Source organism: Colobus angolensis, unplaced genomic scaffold, assembly GCF_000951035.1.
Source record: "Colobus angolensis palliatus isolate OR3802 unplaced genomic scaffold, Cang.pa_1.0 Scaffold169, whole genome shotgun sequence".
Lineage (NCBI taxonomy): Eukaryota > Metazoa > Chordata > Mammalia > Primates > Cercopithecidae > Colobus > Colobus angolensis.
In genome coordinates, this window is record NW_012114810.1 from 2,069,542 (window position 1) to 2,092,915 (window position 23,374).

The window sequence follows — 23,374 nt, forward strand, 5'->3', positions numbered from 1 at the left end:
GCACTCCAGCCTGGGTGACAGAGCAAGACTCCGTCTCAAAAAAAAAAAAAAAAAAAAAAACCTAAGAAACACTACTATGCTAATGGAGGGGGAATGTTATCTTTCCTAAGCAAAGAATCTGTAAAGAAGAACAAAGTGGAATTCTAGAATTAGAGTTACAGTGGTTAAAGTCAAACTTTTATTAGGTATCTGCTGTTGGGGGTGGGGTGGGGAGATTGTTTGAGATACTGCAACAGACACAAAAGCAAAGAAACATTTCTGCCAGCTTACGGGCTCACAGAAGAATGAGACACTTGCGCATGGCCATGATACATAGCCGTGAAAGGTTTAAGTGCCATAAGGACTAGAAAAGGAAGGAGAAAGACCTGTGGATGAGGGCCGTTAGGATTTTCATGAAGAAAGTAGTGTTTAAGATGAATTGTTGCAGTGTGAGAAGCATTTCAACAAGAAGGCATTCAACAAACATTTATTGAGCCATTATGTGCCAGGCACTGTAGTAACTGGGAATGAAAAGACATGGGAGAAAAGGGACCGAACTTGCCCAGAGAACAATGAATAGTTCCATTTGGGTATGTGTAGGAATGAAGTGGAAAGTAAGGCTTCGAAGAGCCTTGAATGCCAGACTGAGGTGTTCTATGAAAAAAAAAAAAAAAATCAGAGAAGTTTTGTTTTTTATTAGCTGCAGTTTAGAAAGATTGATGCTTCAGAACATAAACAGAAGGACCGATTAGAAAATTGCTGTGATTACTCAGTTAATAAGTATAGGCAGTGATAATTGAAAAAGAGGGAAATGGTATGAGAAAGTCTGTGGAAGTGAAATCTTTAATGATTTAATACCATTGAGCTTATGTGAAAGTACTAAAAACTCTTGAGGTTTTATGTCTGTGTGACCAGAAAATAGAAATATATGAGTTGGGACTTCATAGGAGAAAGTTTTAGCATTGGCCCTATGATGATTTAGATAAGGATGGGAAATCCAGTATAGATGTCCCAACAGTCATTTCTTATTCACTAAGCAATGTCTAATGTTTGGGGCACTGTTTAGGGTGACGAGAATACAGTGCTGGACAAAGCAGAGTAGGTAGTAAATGTTGGTGAATTAACTTTTAAAAGATGACTCTTGGCTTCTTGGGAGAACAAAGTGTAGAAGAGCAGGAGAAGCAGCGTGGAGACAGATGAGAGCAACATGGCGTGGACAGTGCTAGTGGCTGTGGAGATGCAGAGACGTGAGTAAGTAAATCAGCTGAATACTTTAGAGGTAGACTTAGTAGGGCTTTGCAGTTGGATTGGAGAGGAGACATGAGAGAGAGGGTGTAATCCAAGTTTTGGCTTGAGTGGTTACCTAGTGGTGCTGCTTACTAATGATGAAGACTGAGGGAGAAAAGGTAATATCAAAATGGAGTTCAGGACAAAAATTAGGCTAGAAACGTATCACTGGAACTTGGTTTTCATCAGGCAGATGAGAGGATGCAATATATAGGAAGGAAACCAAGTTTATGAGGAGCAAGAAGCAGCTGACTGCTCTGTGAAATAGACTGAAAGAGGGGCCAGAGAACAAGGGTCTTATTAGAACCAGGGGCTTGGATCAGGGCTGTTCAAGTTACCAGATTTGGAGAAGAGAATGAGGCTTGGCCATGCATGGGAATTGCTTCAATCCCAAATACCTGAAGCCAAGGCTGTGAAAGGCTTTGAAATTTTAGTGGGAGAATTAAAAGACAAAGGAAACACTGAAAGTCAGAGGGGCTGGCTCTCAGGCCAGCAGAGTCCAACCCGAGGAAATAGAGACACTTTGCATTATGTTTATGCTTTCCAAAGCTTTAAAAATATGGAAAGCGAATGGGAAGGAATTATTTAGGGCTATTTTTTTCCCTAGCCATTGTCCCATCACCTTATCTCCCTAACTGAGGATATGTTTCTAAAGGTCTGCTTTCATTTCTACAACTGAAAGGCTCCCCTCTATCCCTGATATTAACATGTCAGCTCCACTCTTCTGGCTCAAGAAGTTATTTTCCTTCTCTTCCCTTTATGCTGCCATTAACATTTGAACATAACTTGATTATTTTAGAAGAAGAAACAGACAAAAAGGTAGCCACTGATGTTGCAGCAGGGGCTGCCACACCGACGTCTGGGAAGAGGCCAAGAAGGAGGCAGCTTCTCAGTCCTGTTGCCACCCTCACCCCCCAGGAGAGAAACCCGAGTCAGTGAATCACTCTGGGAGATGCCCTTTGGTCTAAAACCCACCTTCCGTCTTTCTATCCTGACTTAGAAACTGCCCTGAAGTTGAGGCAGCTCATGGGGAAATTTGTAGATATTAAATGCTGACTCCTGTCCCCCTTGCTACACAGGCTTTTTCTCATCTCTGAGCGCACTCACACACACAGCTCTGCGTCGTTGAGATTTCAGGCGCTGTCTACTTGGCTAAGAATACTGGCTGGATTCTTCTCCTTTGTTAGGTCCCATGTCTGATCTTTGCCAATCCAAGAGATACTTTTTCTCCCAAAACAACGTCCACATGTATCTGCGTAGCACATCACATTTTGCTTCTCTTTTTAACTATTCTTAGTTTGAGGTCAATGAAGAGAAGCAGAGGTACAGGGCAGCGATCTGGGGATGAGTTGGGATTTACTGTTGTGCCTTCACAGAGCTCTGACCTGAGGCCAGATCAGAGCTGGAAGTTGAGCAAGTTTATAAGAAGGGACATACTGAGGGTGGGGTAGCAGCCTAGAAGCACATGTGCTATGAAGTCAAAGAAGACACCTGTGTGATCCCGAGCCTGCCCTAAAGCAGCTCACAGAGAAGAATCTAGGAAGTGGAGGGACTTAGGGCTTATGTAGTCCACCCCTCTACCTGAAGGACTCACTCCTAAGCCTGCTTGCTACTTCTTGGGATCTTTGCCTCAGGTCAAAGAACAGGTAAGAGAACATCATGGACTCTGGAGTCTGACAAACTGGGTTCAACTCCCACAGCCATGCCTTACTGGCTCTGTGACTCCCCGGAAGTTAGTTAACCTTCCAAGCCTCCTTTTCCCGTCTGTAGAATTATATCCTACCTAGGCTGGGCGTGGTGGCTCATGCCTGTAATCTGAGCACTTTGGGAGGCTAAGGCAGGAGGCTGGCTTGAGCCCAGGGGTTCAAGACCAGTCTGGCAACATAGCAAGACCCTGTCTCCAAAAAAAAAAAAAACAAACGTTTTTTAAAATGAGCTGGGTGTGGTGATGCACGCTTATAGTCCTAACTACTTGGGAGGCTGAGGCAGGAGGATCCCTTGAATCAGGAGTTCGAGGCTGCAGTGAGCTATGATCTCACCATCACACTCCAGCCTGAGTGACAGAGCAAAACCCTGTCTCAAAATAAATAAGTAAAATAAATAAACTATATCCTGCCTCACAAGGTTGTTAGGAGATAAAATGAGGAAATGCACAATAAGGGCTAGGAACAGAATCACGTACGGAGCAGTGGTTAGTAAATGGTGGTGTCACAACTGGCTCCTAGTATCCACACTGGCCTCTGTGCAGAAATGGAGGTCCAGATGTGAGACTGCAAGTCCTCAGCCTTCAGAGGGACAGGGCTGGATACAGAGGAGAGCCCCGGACAGGGGAGATCTCCTTGTGCCCAACTCTGCAGGACATTCCAGAATTAAGCCCCAAAGAAGGGCTAAGGGATAGGATCATGAAGCCATGAACAAGGCCTGGATGCTGCTCAGAAGCAAGGGCCCGGCCTTCCCTGATGGGATTTTCTCTCTCAAACCTCATTCTCTACCTCCCTCCCGCTTCCCAGTGTGGGTGGGGAACAATCCCCTACCCTCAACCTTCCAAGACTCTTATTTGATGCTTTTAAACTTTTTTCTTTATTTAGACAGAAAAGACCAACTCTTTAAAAGTAAAATGCAATAAATAAATAAGTTAAGCATAGAGAACTGTCTGAAACTGACTCCCCGGTCTCACCTTACCACTCCCACCCCCACCCCATTTTCTTTCCCTAAAACCTTCCTAAAGAAAATGATCAGGTAATAAACCCCTTTACCCCTCCCCACACCCCTCCTCCCAATATCCAATTACCCCCCAAAGCAAAGGGAGAAATTAAGAGAGAGAAAAAAATCCAAGGGCAACATTGTCTAAACTCCCAGAAAGAGAGATGGCAGCGTCCGGGCCAGGCCGGGCGGGCTGGATAACGCACGGGTGGTAGTGGTATTTACACGGAGGGAACCGGCAGAGACTGTAAACATTTTTAGGGATTCAGGGGAAGGTCTTTTCCTCGTGAAAGGAGGAGGGTCTCTGTGGCTGACTGGCAGAGAGGCAGCCCTCAGGGCTCCCCCACACTCTCCTTAGAGGGGGCCCTTGGGGGAGGCAGTGAGTTTTAGGGCTGGGAGCCCAAGAGTCAGGGATATCCTACCTCTAGCTAGAGGGTGGAGGGGAGTGAGAGCCAGCTTCCAAGAAACCCCTAATGTGGGGAAGAGGCTGGGGTGAGGGTGGGCTGGGAGTGTATGGCAGGCCCCTGCAGCTCTCCTGGGGCCTGCACGGGCACAACAGGCCCACTGGTGGGGGAGGCAAGTACAAACGCTGGGCACAGAAGGCCCGTCACAGGAGCCCAGCAGAAGGCAGATACCCCGGAACCTTCGAGCCTGTTCCTCGCTCCCTCACAAAGGCCAAAAGGGCATCTAGGAGGAAATGGGCCCTTGGAGGCAGGGAAGCATAGCCACGGCCCTTCAGAGAGGCAGGGGGTGGGAGGGGGCCGGTGTCTTGTGCCCCCCAGGGGCCACGAAGCAGCGTTTGCCCCAGAACCCAGTCAAGGCCCAGGGCAGGTGTGCGGAGAGGGCCAGGGCCAGTCGTGGGAAGAGGGTGTGAGGTGCCCCTTCCTCTGGGATCTCCAGACCTGTAAAGGAAGAAACATGGGTGAAGCATGGGGAAGAGACCGCTGATGCGGGTCATAGGCTCTGGGGGAGGGGAGGGGGCTGGGGTGAGTGACAGCATCTAGGATGGGGCTGCCTGAGGAAGGCAGATCATCAGGCCTCAGTCCAAACGGACCCATCTGCCCCCACCCGCCTGCCATGAGAGCAGGGATAGAGGAGACAGGAGGGAGGGGGCGAACCATACAGGAAACCAGGGGATATTAGGAAGGAAACAGTCAAACAGCCCATGAGAAAAATAAAGACTGGAGAGGGAGAGAGGCAAAGAGATGACAACAGACAGGCAGGCAGAGAAATGGAGAGAGAGACAGAGAAGGGAGTGCATGTAAGAGACGGACACCTGGAAAAAAGAAAGGGAACATCCGCAGAGAAGGCCAGGGCAGAGCCCAGGTCACAGCTCAGGGATAGAGTCTCATGGGGTGAGACCACCCCCGGCCCCCGGGTAGTGCTCTCATTCCTTTTTGGAAAGGAACACAGAAAGCAAGAGAGAAATGCACAAACACAGACCACAGTCACCAACCACTGTAGACCAAGCACGTCCCGCGAGCTGCCCCCGGCCCTGACCTTGGGCTTGGGGGTGCTTCCCTCCGCGGCCCCTCCCCAAATAACAAACAATCGGCTCCAAAGACAACACGCTCATTCCATGCAACTTACAGGGGCCCGGAGCAGGGGTCCGGGGATGGGGGCTTCGGCCGACAATGGACACGGGCCCTGGGCTGGGGGGGCCCCCAGGGTAGAGGGAGTTAAGCAGCCAGGATTGGGGGGAAAGGGGAGAAACAGAAAATGTGGGTATTTTTCTTGGGTTGTGTTTTCTCAAGGGTTTGGTCCAAAGGAGATTAAACAATGTGAAAGTAACCAAGGCTTACAGCTCTGTGGGCATGAGGTTGAGGTGGTGGCCAGCAATGGGGGTGGAGGGGACCTGATAAGTAAACTTCACAGGCAGCGCATTTCAACCTCTTCCACCTAAACCAGAGCAACTCCCAAGAGGCCTGGAAATGGGCTCCCCCAGTCTGTCCTGTGCACTCTGCTGCCCCATGGGTCTGCTGCTACATGGGAAAAATCACCTGAAGTCCAGGGCAACCAGGGCTGATGTCCTCACTTCTCAGGACAACAGATATTCTAGGAGCCAAGGATTCTAGGGCCCTCTGGCACCCTCAGCCAACCCCTTAATCCTCCAGTCCTAGTCCCCTAATTCCACTCCAACCCGAAGGAAAACCAGAAAGAGACACACACAGACATGGACACTGACCAGACAAACGAGACCGGATATTGTGGAAGGTCCAGGGAGTGGACACAGATATATACAAAGACTTGGCTCTTTCTGGGGTCACAGAGTGTGTGTGTGTGAGAGAGAGAGAGAGAGAGAGTGACTCAGATTATTGAAAAACACCTGAGGGAGCTGCCCCAGTCCCCTGCTTCAAGTGCTCAGGATCAAGGGTGGGGTGGGCATCCCTGAGGGTGGTGGAGGACAGGGGTGGGGGGCAGTCCAATCGAGGGCCCTGGCTGCAGTGTGTAGAACTGGGGAGGGAGGCCACAACACAGGAGCGGGACCCACCTGGGGGCCCTCAGTAGGGCCGGTTGGCATCCTTAGGCCGCTTTAGCTGGACTTTGAGGCGCTTCATGCCGATCTGGAAGCCATTCATGGCCTGGATGGCAGCCTGGGCACTGGCCGGATTGTCGAAACTCACAAAGCCTGGGGTGAGAGGGGCATAAGGCCCGGCCCAGCCCCACCTCGCTCTCCTGTGCTTAGGAGACCCCCAGCACTATCCTGTGTCTCCCAAGTGTCCCAAATGCCTAGAAAGCTGCCTGACACCTAACAGCATTCCGTAGGAATTTGTTGATTGATGGGTTGAATGGAGGAATCCAGTCCAGCCACTAAAATTACCACGTTCTTCCCAGCATTCTGTGCAAGGACCCCTTCCTCTGCCTGGATAACTCTGAGCCTGCCCTTTGAAAACGGCCACTTCCAGGCCCTAAATGGCTTCTGAAGCAGAGAAGAACATTCCCTTTCTTCCCTGAGGCAGCCTTTCAAAGATATGAAGGCAGCTAAAACCGACTCCCTAAGCCTGCCTTTTGCAAACCAAACATCCCCAGACCATGAGCCTATTTCAGACCTCATGAGGCATGAATTTGGCCAGTTTTTAAGAGAAAAGCTGAAGGAAGAAGAGATGGGCCTGGGCAGCAGCTGGGTGTGGCATGTTGGGTGTGTCAAAATGGTTCTTTTTTTTTTTTTTTTTTTTGAGACGGAGTCTCGCTCTGTCGCCCAGGCTGGAGTGCAGTGGCCGGATCTCAGCTCACTGCAAGCTCCGCCTCCCGGGTTTAGGCCATTCTCCTGCCTCAGCCTCCCGAGTAGCTGGGACTACAGGCGCCCGCCACCTCGCCCGGCTAGTTTTTTGTATTTTTTAGTAGAGACGGGGTTTCACTGTATTAGCCAGGATGGTCTTGATCTCCTGACCTCGTGATCCGCCCGTCTCAGCCTCCCAAAGTGCTGGCATTACAGGCTTGAGCCACCACGCCCAGCCCCTCAAAATGGTTCTTTTGTACTCTCGGATAATCAGCATTTCAAATACTGGGTCCACTGTGACCATAAATGCCTTCAAATATATTAGACCTTGTCCTGATTTGGAGTATGGCAAAAAATGTGCCATATCATATTCTTACCAAAACATTTGCTCTGATTGGTGGCCCGGTCAACAAAGACTTTGGCTGAGATGACATGGCCAAAGGGGACAAACATCTGGAGGATCTCTGAGTCAGTGAACTCCTGGGGCAGGTGGTAGATGAAGATATTGCAGCCATCAGGGCCTGGGTGGCGGCAGAGACAGAAGAAAGAGCTCAGTGACTGGGAGGCGCACACTCCAGGAGCAAAGGTCCCAGGGAAAGCAGATCCTGGAAGGGCCCTCCAGTCCCAGTCCTCGACAGTGTGGGCCAAGCCACGCCCTCCCCACTTGCTTTCATCCTGACACGCGGGCAAGAGCTGGGCTCAGCACAGGGCAATAGGGAGTCCCCAAGCCCATAACGAGGGCATTCCTATCTCCCAAGGCCCCAGGCAGTACCTTCTCTTTGTTGCTGCTGTTGCTGCTGCTGCTGCTGCTGCTGCTGTTGAGGGGGTGGTGGGGGCTGCTGGGCGACCAGGGCTGGAGGCTGCGGGAACGCAGGCGCCACCAGGCTGTAGGCTGCTGGGTAGGCTGCTGGGGTGGGGAGGACAGAGAGGCTGATGGGGCTTCCCTGGCTCCTTAAGCCCTCCCAGCCAACCCTGTCTCCCTTCCCCTAGCCCAGGCCAGTGGCAGCTGCAGGGCTGAGAAGTTGTCAGGGAAGGAGCTGCCTCAGACCCCTGGGTGTGCTGCCCTTAAAGACCCCTCCCCACAGTTGGGCTTGTCAGTAAAGCCTGAAGAGGGTGATTGGCAGGGAGCCAAGAAGCCCAGACCCAGTTACTGGGCCTCTTTTCCTCCTCTGCCCCTCCCACCTGAGCAGGGGCCCGGCCTAGGGCGCCTCACCTGTGTAGTGCTGCATCCCCGCATAGGCCTGCTGCAGGGGGTCCACGGGAGCTGCGGGGCTCTGGGCTGGGGAGAGCAGCACAGACCATGAGCGTGGACGTTGCATGCAGCGGGAGCCCCTGTGCCTCTCTGGGCCTCTGGGCTGAGGCCAGGCAGGTGGGGAGCAGAACTTCTCTGGGCATGGGGTGTGAAGTGAGAAGATGGAAATGCACAAAGCAGTGGGAAGAGGGGAAAGAGCCCAGCATTAGGAAGACTTGGGTCTGACTGTCTTGCAACCCTGGGCAGGTCGCTTCACTGCTCTACACCTCAGCTTCTTGGCCGAGCCCAACAGGAAGGATCATCCCCGCCCAGGATGGCAGGGCAGGAGGAAGCACCTGTAACCCCCAAAGCTGGAAGGGAAGGTGTGTCCTGCCTCCCTAATGGGAGTGGTGGCTTAGATGGTTGCTGGGATGGGGTGGGCAGGCAGAGAGTCCCACCTGGGTAGGGGTGAACCCCGTTGGGATACAGAGCATCAGGGGCAGGCTGCCCAGTGGGCTGGGTGGGCACCGGGCTGTAGCCGTTGACGCCCAGGGCAGCCGGAATGGCAGAGACAGGCGTGGCAGCGATGGCAGGAGGGGTGCTGGTTCCTGGGGAGGAGAAAGCGACAGGGACAGAGCAGAGGAGCAGACACACACACACAGGCAGAGAACCCGTCAGCAAGTCTGCGGGCAGAGGGGAGGAAGTAGGCCACTCTGACCCCTGAGTCCCTCCTAGACCCCGAGGCTTCCCTGAGCAATGCCCTGTGCCTCTCCCTACCCCTACCACGCTTAGCTCCCTTGCCCAGCCTTGCCCAGGCCATACCTGAGGATGGGGTGATGGGGGTGGCGATGAGGCCATTGGCATTGATGGCAGCCATGTGCTGCATCTGCACAGCAGCCATGGTGGCCATGGGGCTGAGGTAGGCACTGTGAGCCGCTACCAGGGCCGCCTGCTGCTGCATCAGCTGGGGGGAGGGGAGAGGAGAGTGGGGCAGGCCTCCTGTGCCCCAACCTGGCTCCCTCCCAGCCCTCGGTCTTGGCATCAGAAGGGTGGGGGCAAGATACCCCCCCCAGGAGGGGTCAGGAGGGCTGGCCCGGCATTGGGGGCAGTGCTCACGGCCTGGGTGTAGGCGCTGTAGGCTCCGAACTGGAGGGCGATGGGGCTGAACATGCCCAGCTGGGTGGCCACCTGCTGCATGCGGCGGAGACCTCGCTCCTTCTCAGTGTCAGCAAACTTCACCACCAGGCTGGACGAGGCACCCTGGGCACGGGCCCGCACACAGGTCAGAGGTGCAGGGTCAGGGTCTCTCCTCCCCAGAGCCCTCAGGACCTGGTCTCCATTCCACCCCCATGGCATGGCCTGGCCTCTCTGAGAGGGCAGCCACCATTTTGCATATGACAGATGGGAAGATTTTGATCCCACCCTCTCCCTGTGCTAGGCTGTGCTAGAAGCTAGAAGAAAAATTGAGGAATGTGAAGGCATATGCTTGGAAAGTGAAAGACCTACTAGAATGGAAAGGGCATCATTGGCTTCCCTGTGAGGACTCTGAACTGGAAATCATCCCCACCCCGGGTCGCCACAGGAAATGTTTAATCTCAGGCTAGTCTTCCCTTGTAGCTGCCCTGCGTGCCTTACCACGACTCCTGCCCCCACACCCCAGTCCTCATGGTGTGCCTCACATCTTAATACCGGTCTGAGCTGAATAAAAGCCAAATTAGAGCATCTGCAAGGACGATGGTAGAATCCTAGAATCTCAAAGATGGAAGGGGCATAGGGTCATTGGACACAGTTCTCTACCCAATGCTGTGTCTCCTCCGCCAAGTCCCCGTGAGTTATGCTGGAGAGCTGTGAGTTGTGGGAAGTGCACAGCCTTCTGAGTCAGCCAGTTCCAATTTAGAGGTGGGTTCTAGAGTGGTCACTGACCTAACGCTGCTGTGCAGGGGCAGGGAAAAGGGGTGTACGTGGGGCCTCTAAGAAAATGTCCTGGTGCCCCAGCAAATGAGGGTAGGGGGATATGGGAAGGCTGGAGAAGAGATGGGGGTGAAGGGAGGACTGGGGAATGGAGGGGGAAGGAGAGGAACATGAGGGAAATTTGGCTGAAGGTGGATGGGGAATAGGGGAGGAGTGGGGAGGTGGGGAAATGCCATTTGAAATGTGAAGGTGTCCCTAAGCGGTTTGGTTCTTCTGCCAGAACATTCTTTTCCAATAAATTCAAATAGCCCATCCTGAGTGGACTGCTTATCTGGGCCAGGGCCTGGCGGGTGGGCAGGGTGGGAAGGAGAGGCCCAGGGGCAGGGGAGTGGGGCTCACTGGCAGGGTCCGGCTGCTGTGAAGGGTGTTGATGGCTGCCTGGGCCTCGGCATGGGTCTGGAACTTCACAAAGGCGCAACCTGGAGAGGTTGAGATGGAGGAAGAGAGGGGTGAGCACCCATCCCCATGGGACTCTGCGGTGGAACCCGATGCCTAGGGAGCCATGGGGGTGGAACAGGAAGGGGAAGGGCCCGGTGGGGAAGGGGCAGTGGGTGGGCTACCTTTGCTAGTGCCATCTGGCCCCCGGAGCACAGTGCACTCGTCGATGGTCCCGAAGGGCTCAAACATCTTCCGGACATCCTCATCTGTCTGCTGCTTCCCTAGCATCCCCACAAACAGCTTCCGGTCTTCTGGGTGGTAGGGCACAGGAGGAGGGCATGTTCAGGGCCTCCTGGCTGCCTTCCCAGCCCTTCTCCTTCCACCCTTCCCTAGAGCTCCTAACACTACTTCCGCTACCCTAGGGGCCAATGGCTGTGGGGGCTGATGGTTAGGGAATGGGGTACATTGCAGAGGTTGCTCATCCCAGCTCTGAGGGACTCACACTCCACCCTGGGCCTCGGTTTTGCCATCTGTAGCCCCCCAGATCTCGCCCCCTCTGGCCACACTGACTCCGGTCTCACCACAGCTGGGAACTCTTCAGAATCGTCAGACTTTCTCCCTCAAGAAAGGCTACCCCTCGACAACTCCAGGCCCTGGGCCTGAGGGTGGGAGGAGAGGGACAGAGTCCAAAGGCACAGAACCTACCTCCTCGGCTCTCGCTGTCGGCTGGCTTGACCTGGATCGGCCTGTTCATCTGAAGGAGAGAAGAGAAGGCAGCTGCTGGGGACCTCCTCTGAACACCCAAGAGCCCTCCCAGGCCAGGCCCTGCAGAGAGACTAGAGGGACAAGCCCCAGGCCCTCTAAGTTTCTGATAGGAAGGAAGGGACAGGGCCTAATATTGTTCAGGATGAAGGCCTGAGGGGATCAGAGGCACGGGGAGAGAGAGGATGTAGAGGGAGATGCTCATGGGCACAGCTCCAGGCTCAGGTTGGGCTCCCGATGACTCGGCCAGGGATGGGTGCTGCTGTCCTGAGTGGGAGAAGGGGACCTGCGCATAGGATCCGGGGCCTGAGAGAGAGCCCAACCGAGGGGTTATTTAATAAGAATTGCCTCAATTCTACAAAGTGGGCGCAACAGAGGCCACTCTGTGAAGAAGCCCCAAGGAGGACTCTAGACCGAGGGAGACCTCACAGAGGCCCAGACTTCCTTCTGACCCCTAGAGTTGTGTCTGCCTCTCTTTCTGCCCCCCATACCCCTTGACCCCAGGGGGAAGGCACTCGGGCAGCACAAAGGGAGCAGATGCCCAGTCTCCGTGGCAACGGGAGAATGCGCACCATGGCAACCGCCCACTCAGCCTGATTTATCCGTCCCCGTCGCCCTGGCGACCGTGGTGACGTCATCACTTCTGCTGCTCCACACACCCAGAGAAGGAGTGGGGTGGGGGGTGGTAACAGGGTATGCTGGGGGTGGAGGATTTGGTGGGGGCTGGGAGGTGGGGGAGGGGCCCAGAAAACCTTCCTGATTCTGGAGGGAGGCTTGCAGAGCAGGACCTGCAGGGGCCATCCCATCCCTTCTCCTGCCTCCCTCCTCCAGAGCAAATCCTTGGTGCCTGGAGGGCTCCAAAGGAGGAGTTGCTGTCCCGTGCTCCTTCGCAATTTACCCTGTGCACGGAAGTCCTCCAGAGCTCTAACCTCTCCCAGACCCCTGCAGTATCTCCCTTTGTTCAGTCTTCAGTGGAAATGGAGAAATTCCTAGTTCCACTCTCCATGTTCTTGTCTGGTGAGAGGACTTGGAAATTACTCCTGCAGGTTGATTTTCTTAACCAGGGAGGGGAGTATTATAGGAACTGGAGAAAGAGGAGAAGGACTTAGTATTTCGTGTCTGAAAATATTTTGCTCTTGAGGACTCTGACAGCTGGAACCACATGTGGTTGCCCCACTCATCTGATGGTGGGGCAGAGTTCCAGTGACCAAAAAAATTAAACCATCTATTTACATTCTGAGGGTGAGGCTAGAGGTACCCTCAGGAAAGGCACTGGACTGGGAGTCAGGAGACCTGGATTTAAGGACTAGCCCTGCCCTATCACTTACTAGCTGGGCGACCTTGGACAAGCCACTTGTCCCCTCTGGGCCTCAACTTCCTTATCTGTAAAACAAGGGGGTGGGCCAGGCGATGTCTAGTCAGGTTCCGGTCAGCTCCAGGGCTCCAGCATGTGGAGATCCCGTATGTGGCATCACTTAGCGCCAAGAAGTGCAGAAGTCACAGTTGCCCCTGCCCCTTCTCACCCTGGATCCTCACCCAGGTGTCCATCATGCCAGTCAGTCTGGCCGACTCCACCAGTTAGGTATTCCCGGCCTCGGACCAAATGTAAGCCCCACTTCAACTGATACTCCTATCCCAGAGCCCCACGCCCACCCCCCAAATCTCTGGATCTGAGAGCAGCTGGTGGGGAGGGAGGGTAACAGTCACATAAATCCTCCAGCCAATCTGCCCCCAGCTTTATCGCCCGCCAATCTGGGATTATCCCATCCGAAACTCAATCTCCTTAGGCGTGTGTGCGCGCAAGTGCGCATGCGCAGGCAAAGCGCAGTGGGGCAGATGCTCGGGGTGCACGGGCTTTCACCTCCTTCTCTCCTGTGTTCTAGCCAAAGCACTCAGGAAATTCCCTCACAGGCACCTCTGCAGCCAGGCACCCAGCCCTATGCCCACCTCACAAGAAATATAATCAGAACCAGTGCCAGTGTTGGGGGATTCTTACGCTTGAAGCTAGCGCCTTCCCAGCACGCCTGTGGATTTGCTGTTCTAGATGGAGATGGGAACCTGGGACCCAGAGAGAAAGGATGCAGTTCTCTCCTGGCATAGGCTCCCAGGCACAAAAATAGCATCTCGAGAAATACCCGCGGCTGATGTGGATTCGCACAAAGAGACACACAAGTGTACAAACCACAGCAAGGACCGTGCTTATGGTGGGCTCCCTCTACACCCTCACAGACAGGGCCCTTGGCGCCCCAGTGTCCCCTTCCCAGCCTCCTTCTTCGTGGCCTGGCACTTCCTGTGGGGAGCTCAGGCTTTGTTAGCTCAGCTCGGGCACACCTGCCCCCTCCCCTGAGTCCAGCTGTGCCCTGTTTACCTGGCAACCAGGCACGGTGCCTCTCCTCCCTAGTTACTACCCACCAGGTGACAGGCCCTCCCTGGGGCCTCCCAAAGAAGAAGGGGCTATTTATACCCCAACCCAGTATCACCGAGCCCCTCCACCACGGTCACTTTTAAGGCCCTCATCCTTGCCAATAGCAAAAACTCCACTTCCAAGAAGACCTCACAGTTCTCACAAAATCTAATTCTTTTGAGGGCCCAGCCTGGGGTCCTGCCACTCCTGGCTCCACACTTGTTCCGGGAGTCCCAGACCACTCACGGGTTCTCTCTGTGGGGCCAGAATCCACCTTCCTGACTGCAGGCCGACAGGGAAGGCCCATGTCCCCCAAGTGGGATTTTGGTTCAGGGTGAAGGGGGAAGAGCTGGACAGAGGGCAACCCCCACTCCACCGCCTCCAGGAGGCCACACCCTGCTCACAGGACAAATGCAGGGACCTGTGGCAGAGCCACTCCTGGGAACTCTTAGGGGAGAGAAGAGGAAATGGGGCTCAGTAGCTATAGGCCCAGCCCCCATTCTTTCTCTTTCTCTCTGCAGCCCCAAATATCACCCTAGTATGGTGGCACCTTCTAGATTTTGGGGGTGACAGAGATGGGGAGCAAGGAGAGGGGGCTAAATGTCTCCCATTTCAAAAAAAAAAACCTGCAGTAGGAAGGCATGGAGATTAAACAGTAGGAAGAACACTGTTATGCAGGAGCTGACACAATGCACACACACGCGTGTGCGTGCATACACACATGCAAACACACACTGAGGGGAGAATGCAGGTGGAAGGAGAAGACTTGAGGAAGACAAAGGGTCACAGATGTCTGCTCCCCACAGCTGCCCTGGATCTGCTCCTTCAAACCCCTTGGATGGGGGTCTGCCTTGGGGGATGGAACCCTCATTTCCTACTGGAAGCTCTGTCAGATCCCTCTGGATTCTGTCCCCTGGGGCAAGGGCTAGAGTGGAGAATTCAGTGTCACCTGGGAACTCTGGAGCAGGGCTAGACAATCATTAACCAGGCGCCCTTCTTCCTCACCCCGACCCTCACCTGGACTTCCTCAAGAAGGGCAGGTGGCACCTCTCCACACCCAGGATGGAGCTCTGCCTGAGCTGCCAGGCAGCTGGAGGGGCACAGACCCAGGGTAGACACCCACAGCTGGTACACATCACCCTTGGGGCTCATGCCCATCCCCAGGCTGTCTCTCATCCATGTTTTCACTCCAGTCCTCTTTATCTACCTTTTGCTCTGACCCCCTCTCATTTCTGCAGGGGCTCCGAGATAGGGAGACAACAGAAAAAGACAAATGGCGATGGAGATGAAAACTGTTGATTTGTGAGGGGCCTGCACAGAGAAAAGCGGGGAAGGCAAGTTGGGACTGGATGGGGACCAGGTTTGCCAGGGATACATGTGCCCAAACCCCACACATCTGGCCTGTCAGGAGCTCACATGCCTGTATGCACAAACACACACTCGCCTTGGGTCCTGTAGCTCACACACATGCATGGCCCTTAACTCTGGCTGCGACGGGCAATGGCTATTCTTGCCACCAATTGGGATAAGATCGTTGGTGGGGGTGGGGTTTTTGGTGGACTTGCCACAGTTGGCTTTGCTTTCCTAGCAGTGCTCAAAGGTTGAGGCCACGGAAGGGCTGGGTCATGGACCTATGCAGGGTTTGAAGTTGGGGGTGGTTGCAGCAGTTCTAATTTTCCCAGGTCTCCATCTGCCCTTTCCCCATCTGTTTTTTCTATTTCCCTCTTAGGAAGAGATGAGTGAGCAGCAGCAGTCTCCACTTCCCATGTTGGAGAAGCAGTAGAGGCCAGGACAGATGTGTCTCTGGCACCCAGACCCTGCTAAGCAAATGTTTGCTGAAGGTGGGGACGGAGTTAGGTCTCAGGAAGGCACTTGCTGGGATTCACAGTCTGGGAGAAGGCAGAGCAGAGAGATAGCAAAGGGAGTGGGGGCATCCTTTCCCCCCAGCTCCCATGACCGGGGAAGGGGGACAGTCCAAGATTCTTTCTTCCTGCCCTCAGTTGCCAGCCCAGGCTTGGAACAATAAGCAAGGCTGGCTGGGAAGAAGAAGACACAACGAGATAGGACCTTGCAGGAGAGGGGCCACCTCCGTGGCCGCCCCTGCCTCCCTGGGCATACTTGGTGGCATCAGGCCTGATCGTCTACAATGTCTGTCCCTGCCCTTGCCTGCTACTCTCAGGCCTACCTCCAGCCCAGACCTGCCTGGGCCTTCCCAGGCCCTGCTTTACCCTAATGCTCTGTGGCTCTGTTCCTGGGACTCTTCCTGGTAGACAGAAAGGAGAAGGGAGCTCAAGAACCAGCACCGAGATGCCAGTCCAGCCAGTACCAGCTGCCTGTTCTCAGGTCACAGGCACTCCTCCCTCATCTCACAGCCAGCCAGCCTGCCTTTCCAGAGTGACAAAAGAGTGCCTGGGTGCCTCCTGCTCACCTTGATCCACACTTGGTGTCCAGAGACTTTTCCCCACACCTTCCAACCAGCGGGTCCTCCCTCTAGTGTTACCCCATGGGCAGCTTGGGAAGTGGGGAAGGGGCTGCATCTGCTCCTGGTAAAAGTCATGTTTACTCCACTAATCGCTGCTTTCCTTCTCTCTGGGTAACAAGAAATGCATGCATTTGCAGCAAGAAAGATGGATGCTAGAGAGAGAGAGAGGGACTTCCTGGTGATGAGAGCAGGTGGAAAATATGCTCAGTGTCAGGAGGGTGGTGAGCCTCCTGCCACTTCTATGGCCCTTCTCAGCCCCCTGGCCCTGCAAAGGGCAGGACTCACCCCTGGAAGTGTCTTCTGTTCGTGTAGGGCGCTCTGGGCCTTCAGGGCTGAATCCCGGGCACAGTATGTCAGGAAGGCACATCCTGAGGAGGGGCAGGGACAGAGAAACATGGCGGGGGGCGGTGAGTCCTCCGTCTCCCCTCTCTGAAAGGCTCCCTTCCAAAGACTGACGATTGGGAAGCTTTCCCTTCTTGTCATCTTCTGCCTGCTGGGGTGGGGAGGTGTCTCCAAGGGGTAGACACTCTGCCCCAGAAGTGGGGCAGACACCCGGAGGCCTAAATACTGGTGGTGATGGAAGAGGGAGGACACTTGGGCTGTCAGGAGATGTGCTTTGTGTAAGGAGAGGAGAAGGACCATGTGACCGCCAGACAAGTTGGAGTAGTGTGGCTTTCTTTCCTGCTGAGCTGTTCTCCTTTCCCCTCTCCCTCACCTCCACCTCCCTCCATCTTGGCCACCATCATCCCTCTCTTCTCCCATTTTCCCTATTTCCTTATCTCTCCCCAACTCCGCCATAGGCAGGTGGAGGGTGGAGAGTGAAAAAGAGAAGGGAAGGGAAGAGCAGTTAGCCGGAAGTGCCTCTTCCCTGTGCCAGGTGGAGGGGGAGCTAGTGTGGCCCCTGGGATCTCCAGTGTGTGGAGCTTTCCAAGTGCTGACCCCGACCGCCCCACTTAGCGGCACAGCCCTTGGATAGGCCTGAGGAGCACCCTACCTTCTCCCTCACTCTCTTAACTTTCTAAGCCTCCCACACTTTCCAGATCTTTACCAATCTCCAGCCTTCACGCCCTGCTTCTTAGTCCCTCTCTTTAGTCCTGGAGCTGCCTTGCCCAGTCCAGCTCCACACTTTCCACATTGAGCACCTGACCCTGTGTCCTGACCCCCATTCCAATATTAGCTGAGGCTGCTCAGATTCTCAGTCTTGCTATACACACACACACACACACACACACACACACCCCTACCCAGCTGCTTATCTCCCAAACCAGCTCTCTTGTCCCTCCATTCTTTCTTGAGTTCATCCCATGTGACATCAACACCCCCATATGTCTGGGATCCACGTCTTTGTGCCCCCTTGGCAACTCTTCGCCCAAAAGAGGCCCTCCTTAGTCCTTCACCCGGGTTTCCTGATCACTAGCTGAGTTCTTTTTATGCTCCTCCATCCACTTTCCCCAGCCCTGAACTCCTCTCCTTCCACATCAGCCCTTCCCAGCCACTCCACCCCTCCAGCCTGGCTTAACTACCCCCAGCCTCCCAGCCCACCCCGAAGCCTCTTCAGCCTGCCCGACCCCTCACCCTTGTGCAGCCCGGTGTACTTGTCCTTGATGACAGTCAGCTCGAAGATCCGACCAAACTGTTCGAAGATGGGCTTCAGGTCCTTCTCCTCCAGATGCCTCGGGATCTGCCCCACAAACAGCTTGATGGCATCCGGCTCCTTCATCGAGGCGGCCCAGGAGGAGGGCCGAGGGAGCAGGGAGAGACCCAAAGGCCAAGGGGAGCTGCCCAGCAAGGAGATAAGTGGTGGGGCCCGGGGGCCCAGCCGGGGCTGGCTTTCCCTTTGGCCCCCAACCACGCTGCTGAGCAGAGGGGCGGCTCTTCACACAAAGGAGGCCCAGGGAGTTGAGGGCTAGGGGTCAGGGGTCTAGGCAGACGCTGTCATGCCACCAGGGGGCATCGCCCAAACAAACGATCTCCCTCCCAGAGATCTGGCAAATGTCCCAGGATGGGGGTGAGTGTGGCCAAGACCTGGAGGGTGAGGTGGTAGCCGGGGCGCTGGGGCTTAGAGGGCTGGGAACTGGGAGTTGAGATGAGAGCTGGAGGCGGGGAAAGGGCCTGAGGAGGGTGATAGGGAGGAGACTGAGGGGTTAAGGGGCCTGCTATGGTTGCCAGCAGGGTCAGTGAGGGGAGCCCACTCCTGATGTGGGGCAGGTGAATGTCTCGTTGGCTTCCCTGGGAGGACACCTCCCCTGTGGCGGATCCTTCTGCTGGGTCCGAAGATCCCTGATGCCAGATGCTTGATCTCTGATGGCGGCAGGGCTCCAGGGGTCCCTTTTGCCCTGCCGCCCCCCTTCAGGTCCTCCCCTCAGCCCCCCTCCCACCCCCACCCCAGTCCCCGGGCCTGGGCTGCTGCCGGCTGCTCCCGCCGCTGGGGCTGCCTGCTTTCCCGGTCACCTGGGTCCCGGAGCTCTGCTCTCCGGCCGCGCTCTCCTCAACAAAAACCTCCCCCCTCCACACCCCCCTCCCCACTCCCACCTCCTTTCCCCTGACATCAGTGATGTCAGTCTCAGGGGTCGAATACAAATTCTCTACCCTGGAGAGGGACGCACAATCCAAGCAAGAGCCACGCCCTCTTTCTATCTCCATCCTCCCTGACTCCTTTCCCGCCCCCAGAAGAGCAGCTGGTCCTGTTGATAATAACCCTTCCCCCATCTTACTCCCCAGTCAGAAGTTGGGCAAAGCACTAAGATGGAGAATTTACAGAGGAACCCTAAAATGGGGTCCATTGTTCCGGGGGCTGGAGCTGTCCCCGGTGCTGGAAGACTCAGGAGATGGGGGGTTGGGGGGGAAGAGGGGAGCCCGGCATCTGGGGAGCCCCGAGAGTAGAGAGTCAAGGAAAGAAATCAGGGGAAAGAAGATGAGATAGGACGATTGGACAGGCTGAAGGGGAAGGAGGTGTAGATGGAGAGGGAAGCAGGTCGCAGAGTCTGGGGGAAAAAGAAAAAATGCAGAGAGGAAAAATGGAAAGGAACGTGGGGAAGGCGAGAGCAGGATGAGATGAATGCAGAAAGGGAACTGTATATTTTCCAGAAAAGGAACCAAGAAAAACGATAGCTTCCTGGCATTTGCCGACGCCCCCTTCTCTCCCTCTGGGGTGTTTGTGAGTATAAGTGCGTGGGCAGGGAGGCCGCGGAGGAGGCGCGGCGGGCGCTCTCACTTGTAAGCTCCTTGAAGACCAGGACATCGTTTAATTCAGCATCTTACTGTTCATAGTGTCTAGCACCCTGTCTTGCTCATGCATAGCAGGAGCTTAACAAACACTTCATGCAAAGAACCTCTGACAACAGTAGATTCCTGATTCCTTCAGTGGGAAGAACCACAGCTGTCAAGCTTCCCCTTAGGATGTAGAAACCCAATTACTCTTTCCTTTGCTTCTTTCTTCAGTTGGGTTCTTTGAGTGGGACTCAAATTGAGCCAGGTAGCACAGAGGAGCAGGGGAGGCACATTCGGGGACCATTGCTCCCCTGAAGGTGGATACTTCTATGGATGATTGGCAGGCACCACGATCTGGAGGGAGCGTGAGCACACCCTCAATGCAGGGATTATCTGTGGACATCAGACCTTGTCAGTGGTGGCAGCCCTTGCTTTCCGTCAATGCTCAGCAATGGGGGCTCTCCTGGGGTTCTGGGCTTTTGTAGAGCACCCTGTCTTCCTGTCATTCCCTTCTTCATCCCTGGAGTAGGGCTGCTGTTTCCACAGGGCACTCGTGTCTCTAAACTGTGTCCCAGCTGAGTCCCAGGGGCCTCCATTTCTGAGCTATCACAGCAGGCAGGCTTCTCTTCTGGAAGGAAAATAATAGTAACAGCCAGTGCTTACATGGCTCTTACAGTGTCCCAGGCTTTGTGCCAAGTGCTTTATATTTACTAACTCCTAAACCCTCACCACCCCCCTATGATGTAGATTTTGTCATTATCTCCAAATAGAGAGGAGGTAACCAAGACACAGAGCTGAAATAACTTGCCTAAAGCCATGCAGCTAGAAAGAGGTCTAGCTGAGATTGGAGCTCGGGCAGTCTGGCTCCTGCGTCCACGCATTTAACTCCCACATCAAACATTCCTCTTGAGAATGGGAGCAGTGGTGAAGTCTGGCCTTTCTTCCTCTTCTGTCTCCATTTAAGCCCTGGATGAGAGAGAGTCCTTCTTTTTACTGCTTGATTCTGTGGACCACCTCCCATCCTTCCTTAGCCTGTTTTTTTTGTTGTGGCCGAGAGCCACGCTCTGGCAGGTGCTTGCATTTGAGTGAATGTGTATGTGTGTAAACTTGATTACACTTCATCATATGAATGCCCAGGTCCCCCAAGTAGGGCCCTCTAAGATGGGGTGGCAGTGGGGGAGGTGCTAGAGGACTCAGTGGTGGGTGCTCAGAAGAAGCTAGTGATGGCAGAGCCAGGGAATCCAAAAGGGCAAACACATCTTGAAAGTAACTTTCCACTCACCTACCCCACCCCCACTGCTCCTTTCCTTGCCTTCTAATCTGATCTTGGTATTTATGGAGATGCTAAACAGATCATGCCCTCTGAGGATGGAGAAGGGGAAGACCCTATGGCCCCGTTGATCTCATTACTCTATGTCTTCTCAGCAGACCTGCCGCCCTGCTGCTCATTCAGGCTTGGGGCTAATCATATTAATTGAAATATTAAACATTCACAAAAATGAATTAAAATGAACTGCCCTCACTCCTCCTCCCAGTCAGTAATTGGGGAGACAGCTGCAGGCAGCAAAATGCCTCCAGTCCTTTGCTTAGTTTGTGGTCCTTAGATTAAAGGTGTCAGTCTGAGAGAAGAGGTAGGGTTTAGGGGAGAAGAGTGGTACCTCTCATCAGACTCTCCTTGCTGAGTGACTGTGAACACATCTCTGGTGTTCTTTCAGGCCATGGGATGGGAGTCCTGTGAGGTAAGAACAGGGGAGCCCTGAGACTCAAATGCCTATTCTGGAAAGTTTTCTCTAGGAGGGAGAGAGGCTTCCAGGATACTTTCTCTGCCACTACCCCCAAGCTCACCCTCTTTTTTATTCCTCTGCAGTCAAAGCTAGGCTGCCCTACATAAAAAGATTATTGAATTTGTAAAGGCAGAGCTCTGATCCTGGCTTTAGATTCTTAGGAAATGAGAAATGCTGGATAATTGGGATATTTTTCAGAAAGGGCAAAATGTGGTGGTATGTGTGGGCAGAGTGGCCAGTCATCAAATACTGTGTGGCTTCACGGATTGAATATAGAGTGAAGACATCTGCGCAGAATTTATGAGAGTGCACAAAGAATTGATTCTATAACCTTTCTGCCCTCAAGTGACTTCCACCTCAAGTGGAAGGTAAGACAGGCCAACACAATACATAATAGTGAGTACTGAGACGCTGTTAATAAAACAAAACGTAGCCCCTCTCATACACGGGCATTTGGGCCATAGAATGTGATCAGTGAAGAAAGGCTTGATTGATTATCAAAGCACAAGAAGATCATAGATTGGCAAAGGGAGGATATCAATTTTCTACTTGGAGGTGGGGAGGTAGAGAACACTGTGCATGCCTGTGTGTGTCTGTGTGTGTAGGTTTGCTGGTCCAGGCTCTGGCATTGTCTAATATAATACAAGCCACATATATGGCTTAAAAATTTCTAGTAGCCATACATAAAAGCAAAAAGAAACAAATGAAATTACTTTTAATAATAAATGTTATTTAACCTGATATACCCAAAATACTATTTCAACATGTAAATCAATTACATATTATTATTATTATTTTTTTTTTTTTTGAGACGGAGTCTTGCTCTGTTGCCCGGGCTGGAGTGCAGTGGCCGGATCTCAGCTCACTGCAAGCTCCGCCTCCCGGGTTTATGCCATTCTCCTGCCTCAGCCTCCCAAGTAGCTGGGACTACAGGCGCCAGCCACCTCGCCCGGCTAGCTTTTTTTTGTATTTTTTAGTAGAGATGGGGTTTCACCGTGTTAGCCAGGATGGTCTCGAACTCCTGACCTCGTGATCCGCCTGTCTCGGCCTCCCAAAGTGCTGGGATTACAGGCTTGAGCCACCGCGCCCGGCCAGTTACATATTATTAATGAGATTTTTTTCATATCAACCCTTCAAAATCCAGTGTTTATTTTATATTTGCTGCACATTTAACACCTACAGCCATATTTCAAGTGTTCAAGAGCCACAGGTGGCTCATGGAGACTGTATTGGCTGGCACAGCTCTATATTGGCTGGCACCGCTCTGGAGGTGCCACCACTAGCTTCTCTGGAGGGAGTGTGGGGAGAAGACAGATCTTGGCCAACAGGAACCATTATCTCTGGTTAACCTCTTGCTCCTGCCGGAAAAAAAAAAAAAAATCACTTCTGACAGATGGCAGCTTATCTGTCTCTCACTCTATTAACTCCCTCTCTCTTAAAAAAAGACAACCAAAATGATCACTAACTGGGATGGGGTTCCTGGGAAGTGGCTTATAGCCCACAACCTAATTTACTTGTTATGGTTTTCCCTGGCTTGGGAACTGCCAACACTTTCACTTCTTTTCCTCAGTCTTTGCTGGAAAGGACAGAGGCAGACCATTGACAACCCCATCCAGGACCAGGGCCTAATGCTGAGCTTGTTTCTCATGGTATTTTCTTGCTCCTTAGGGAGTTCTTCACAAATCTGAAAAGACAGCCTCCCTTTTTTTTCTCCTGCTTCTCAGAAGGCCTCTGCTGAGCACGATCTCTGCGGGGGTAGGAGCTCGGCATGTGTGTATTGATAGACAGGCTCATGCCCTTTCTCGTGGCTATTTTCAGCTCTCTGGCTTTATGTTTCACTTTCTCTTCTTAATTAGATACTAGAAGAACAAATCTTGAAGACCAAATTCCCTTTCTCCTCCCGTATTCAGTTAGGAGTGGAAGAAAATAATTTAGAATTTATGAGGAGAACAGGGTGAAGAGA

The 23,374-nt window shown here is 53.5% G+C and overlaps 1 protein-coding gene across 6 annotated transcripts; it reads right to left on the reverse strand.

Annotated features, from left to right (window-relative positions):
- Positions 1-3,822: 3,822 nt before the first annotated feature.
- CELF3 (CUGBP, Elav-like family member 3) lies at positions 3,823-18,934 on the reverse strand. 6 transcript variants are annotated; one of them, XM_011937890.1, is made up of 13 exons: positions 17,993-18,934; positions 16,703-16,785; positions 11,475-11,523; positions 10,952-11,077; positions 10,731-10,810; positions 9,537-9,680; positions 9,243-9,384; positions 8,879-9,028; positions 8,403-8,468; positions 7,962-8,096; positions 7,567-7,710; positions 6,461-6,598; positions 3,823-4,871 (listed from the first exon to the last, which is right to left on the reverse strand). In XM_011937890.1, the coding sequence occupies exons 1-12, from the start codon at positions 18,135-18,137 to the stop codon at positions 6,471-6,473; spliced, it is 1,392 nt and encodes a 463-aa protein (XP_011793280.1). In that variant the 5' UTR covers positions 18,138-18,934; the 3' UTR covers positions 3,823-4,871; positions 6,461-6,470. The 6 variants fall into 6 exon arrangements, with proteins under 6 accessions (XP_011793280.1, XP_011793281.1, XP_011793279.1 ...); XM_011937891.1 differs by having other exon boundaries at positions 7,962-8,093; positions 10,952-11,080; XM_011937889.1 differs by having other exon boundaries at positions 10,952-11,080.
- Positions 18,935-23,374: the final 4,440 nt, after the last annotated feature.

Coding starts and splice junctions, on each gene's coding strand:
- CELF3 (XM_011937889.1), bottom strand. CDS start 18,137: ATGAAGGAGCCGGATGCCATCAAGCTGTTTGTGGGGCAGATCCCGAGG. Junction 9,681..10,730: donor ACAGCAGCCGGACCCTGCCA/GTGAGCCCCACT, acceptor GCCCGTGCCCAG/GGTGCCTCGTCCAGCCTGGT. Junction 9,385..9,536: donor ACAGCGCCTACACCCAGGCC/GTGAGCACTGCC, acceptor CCCTCCCCCCAG/CTGATGCAGCAGCAGGCGGC.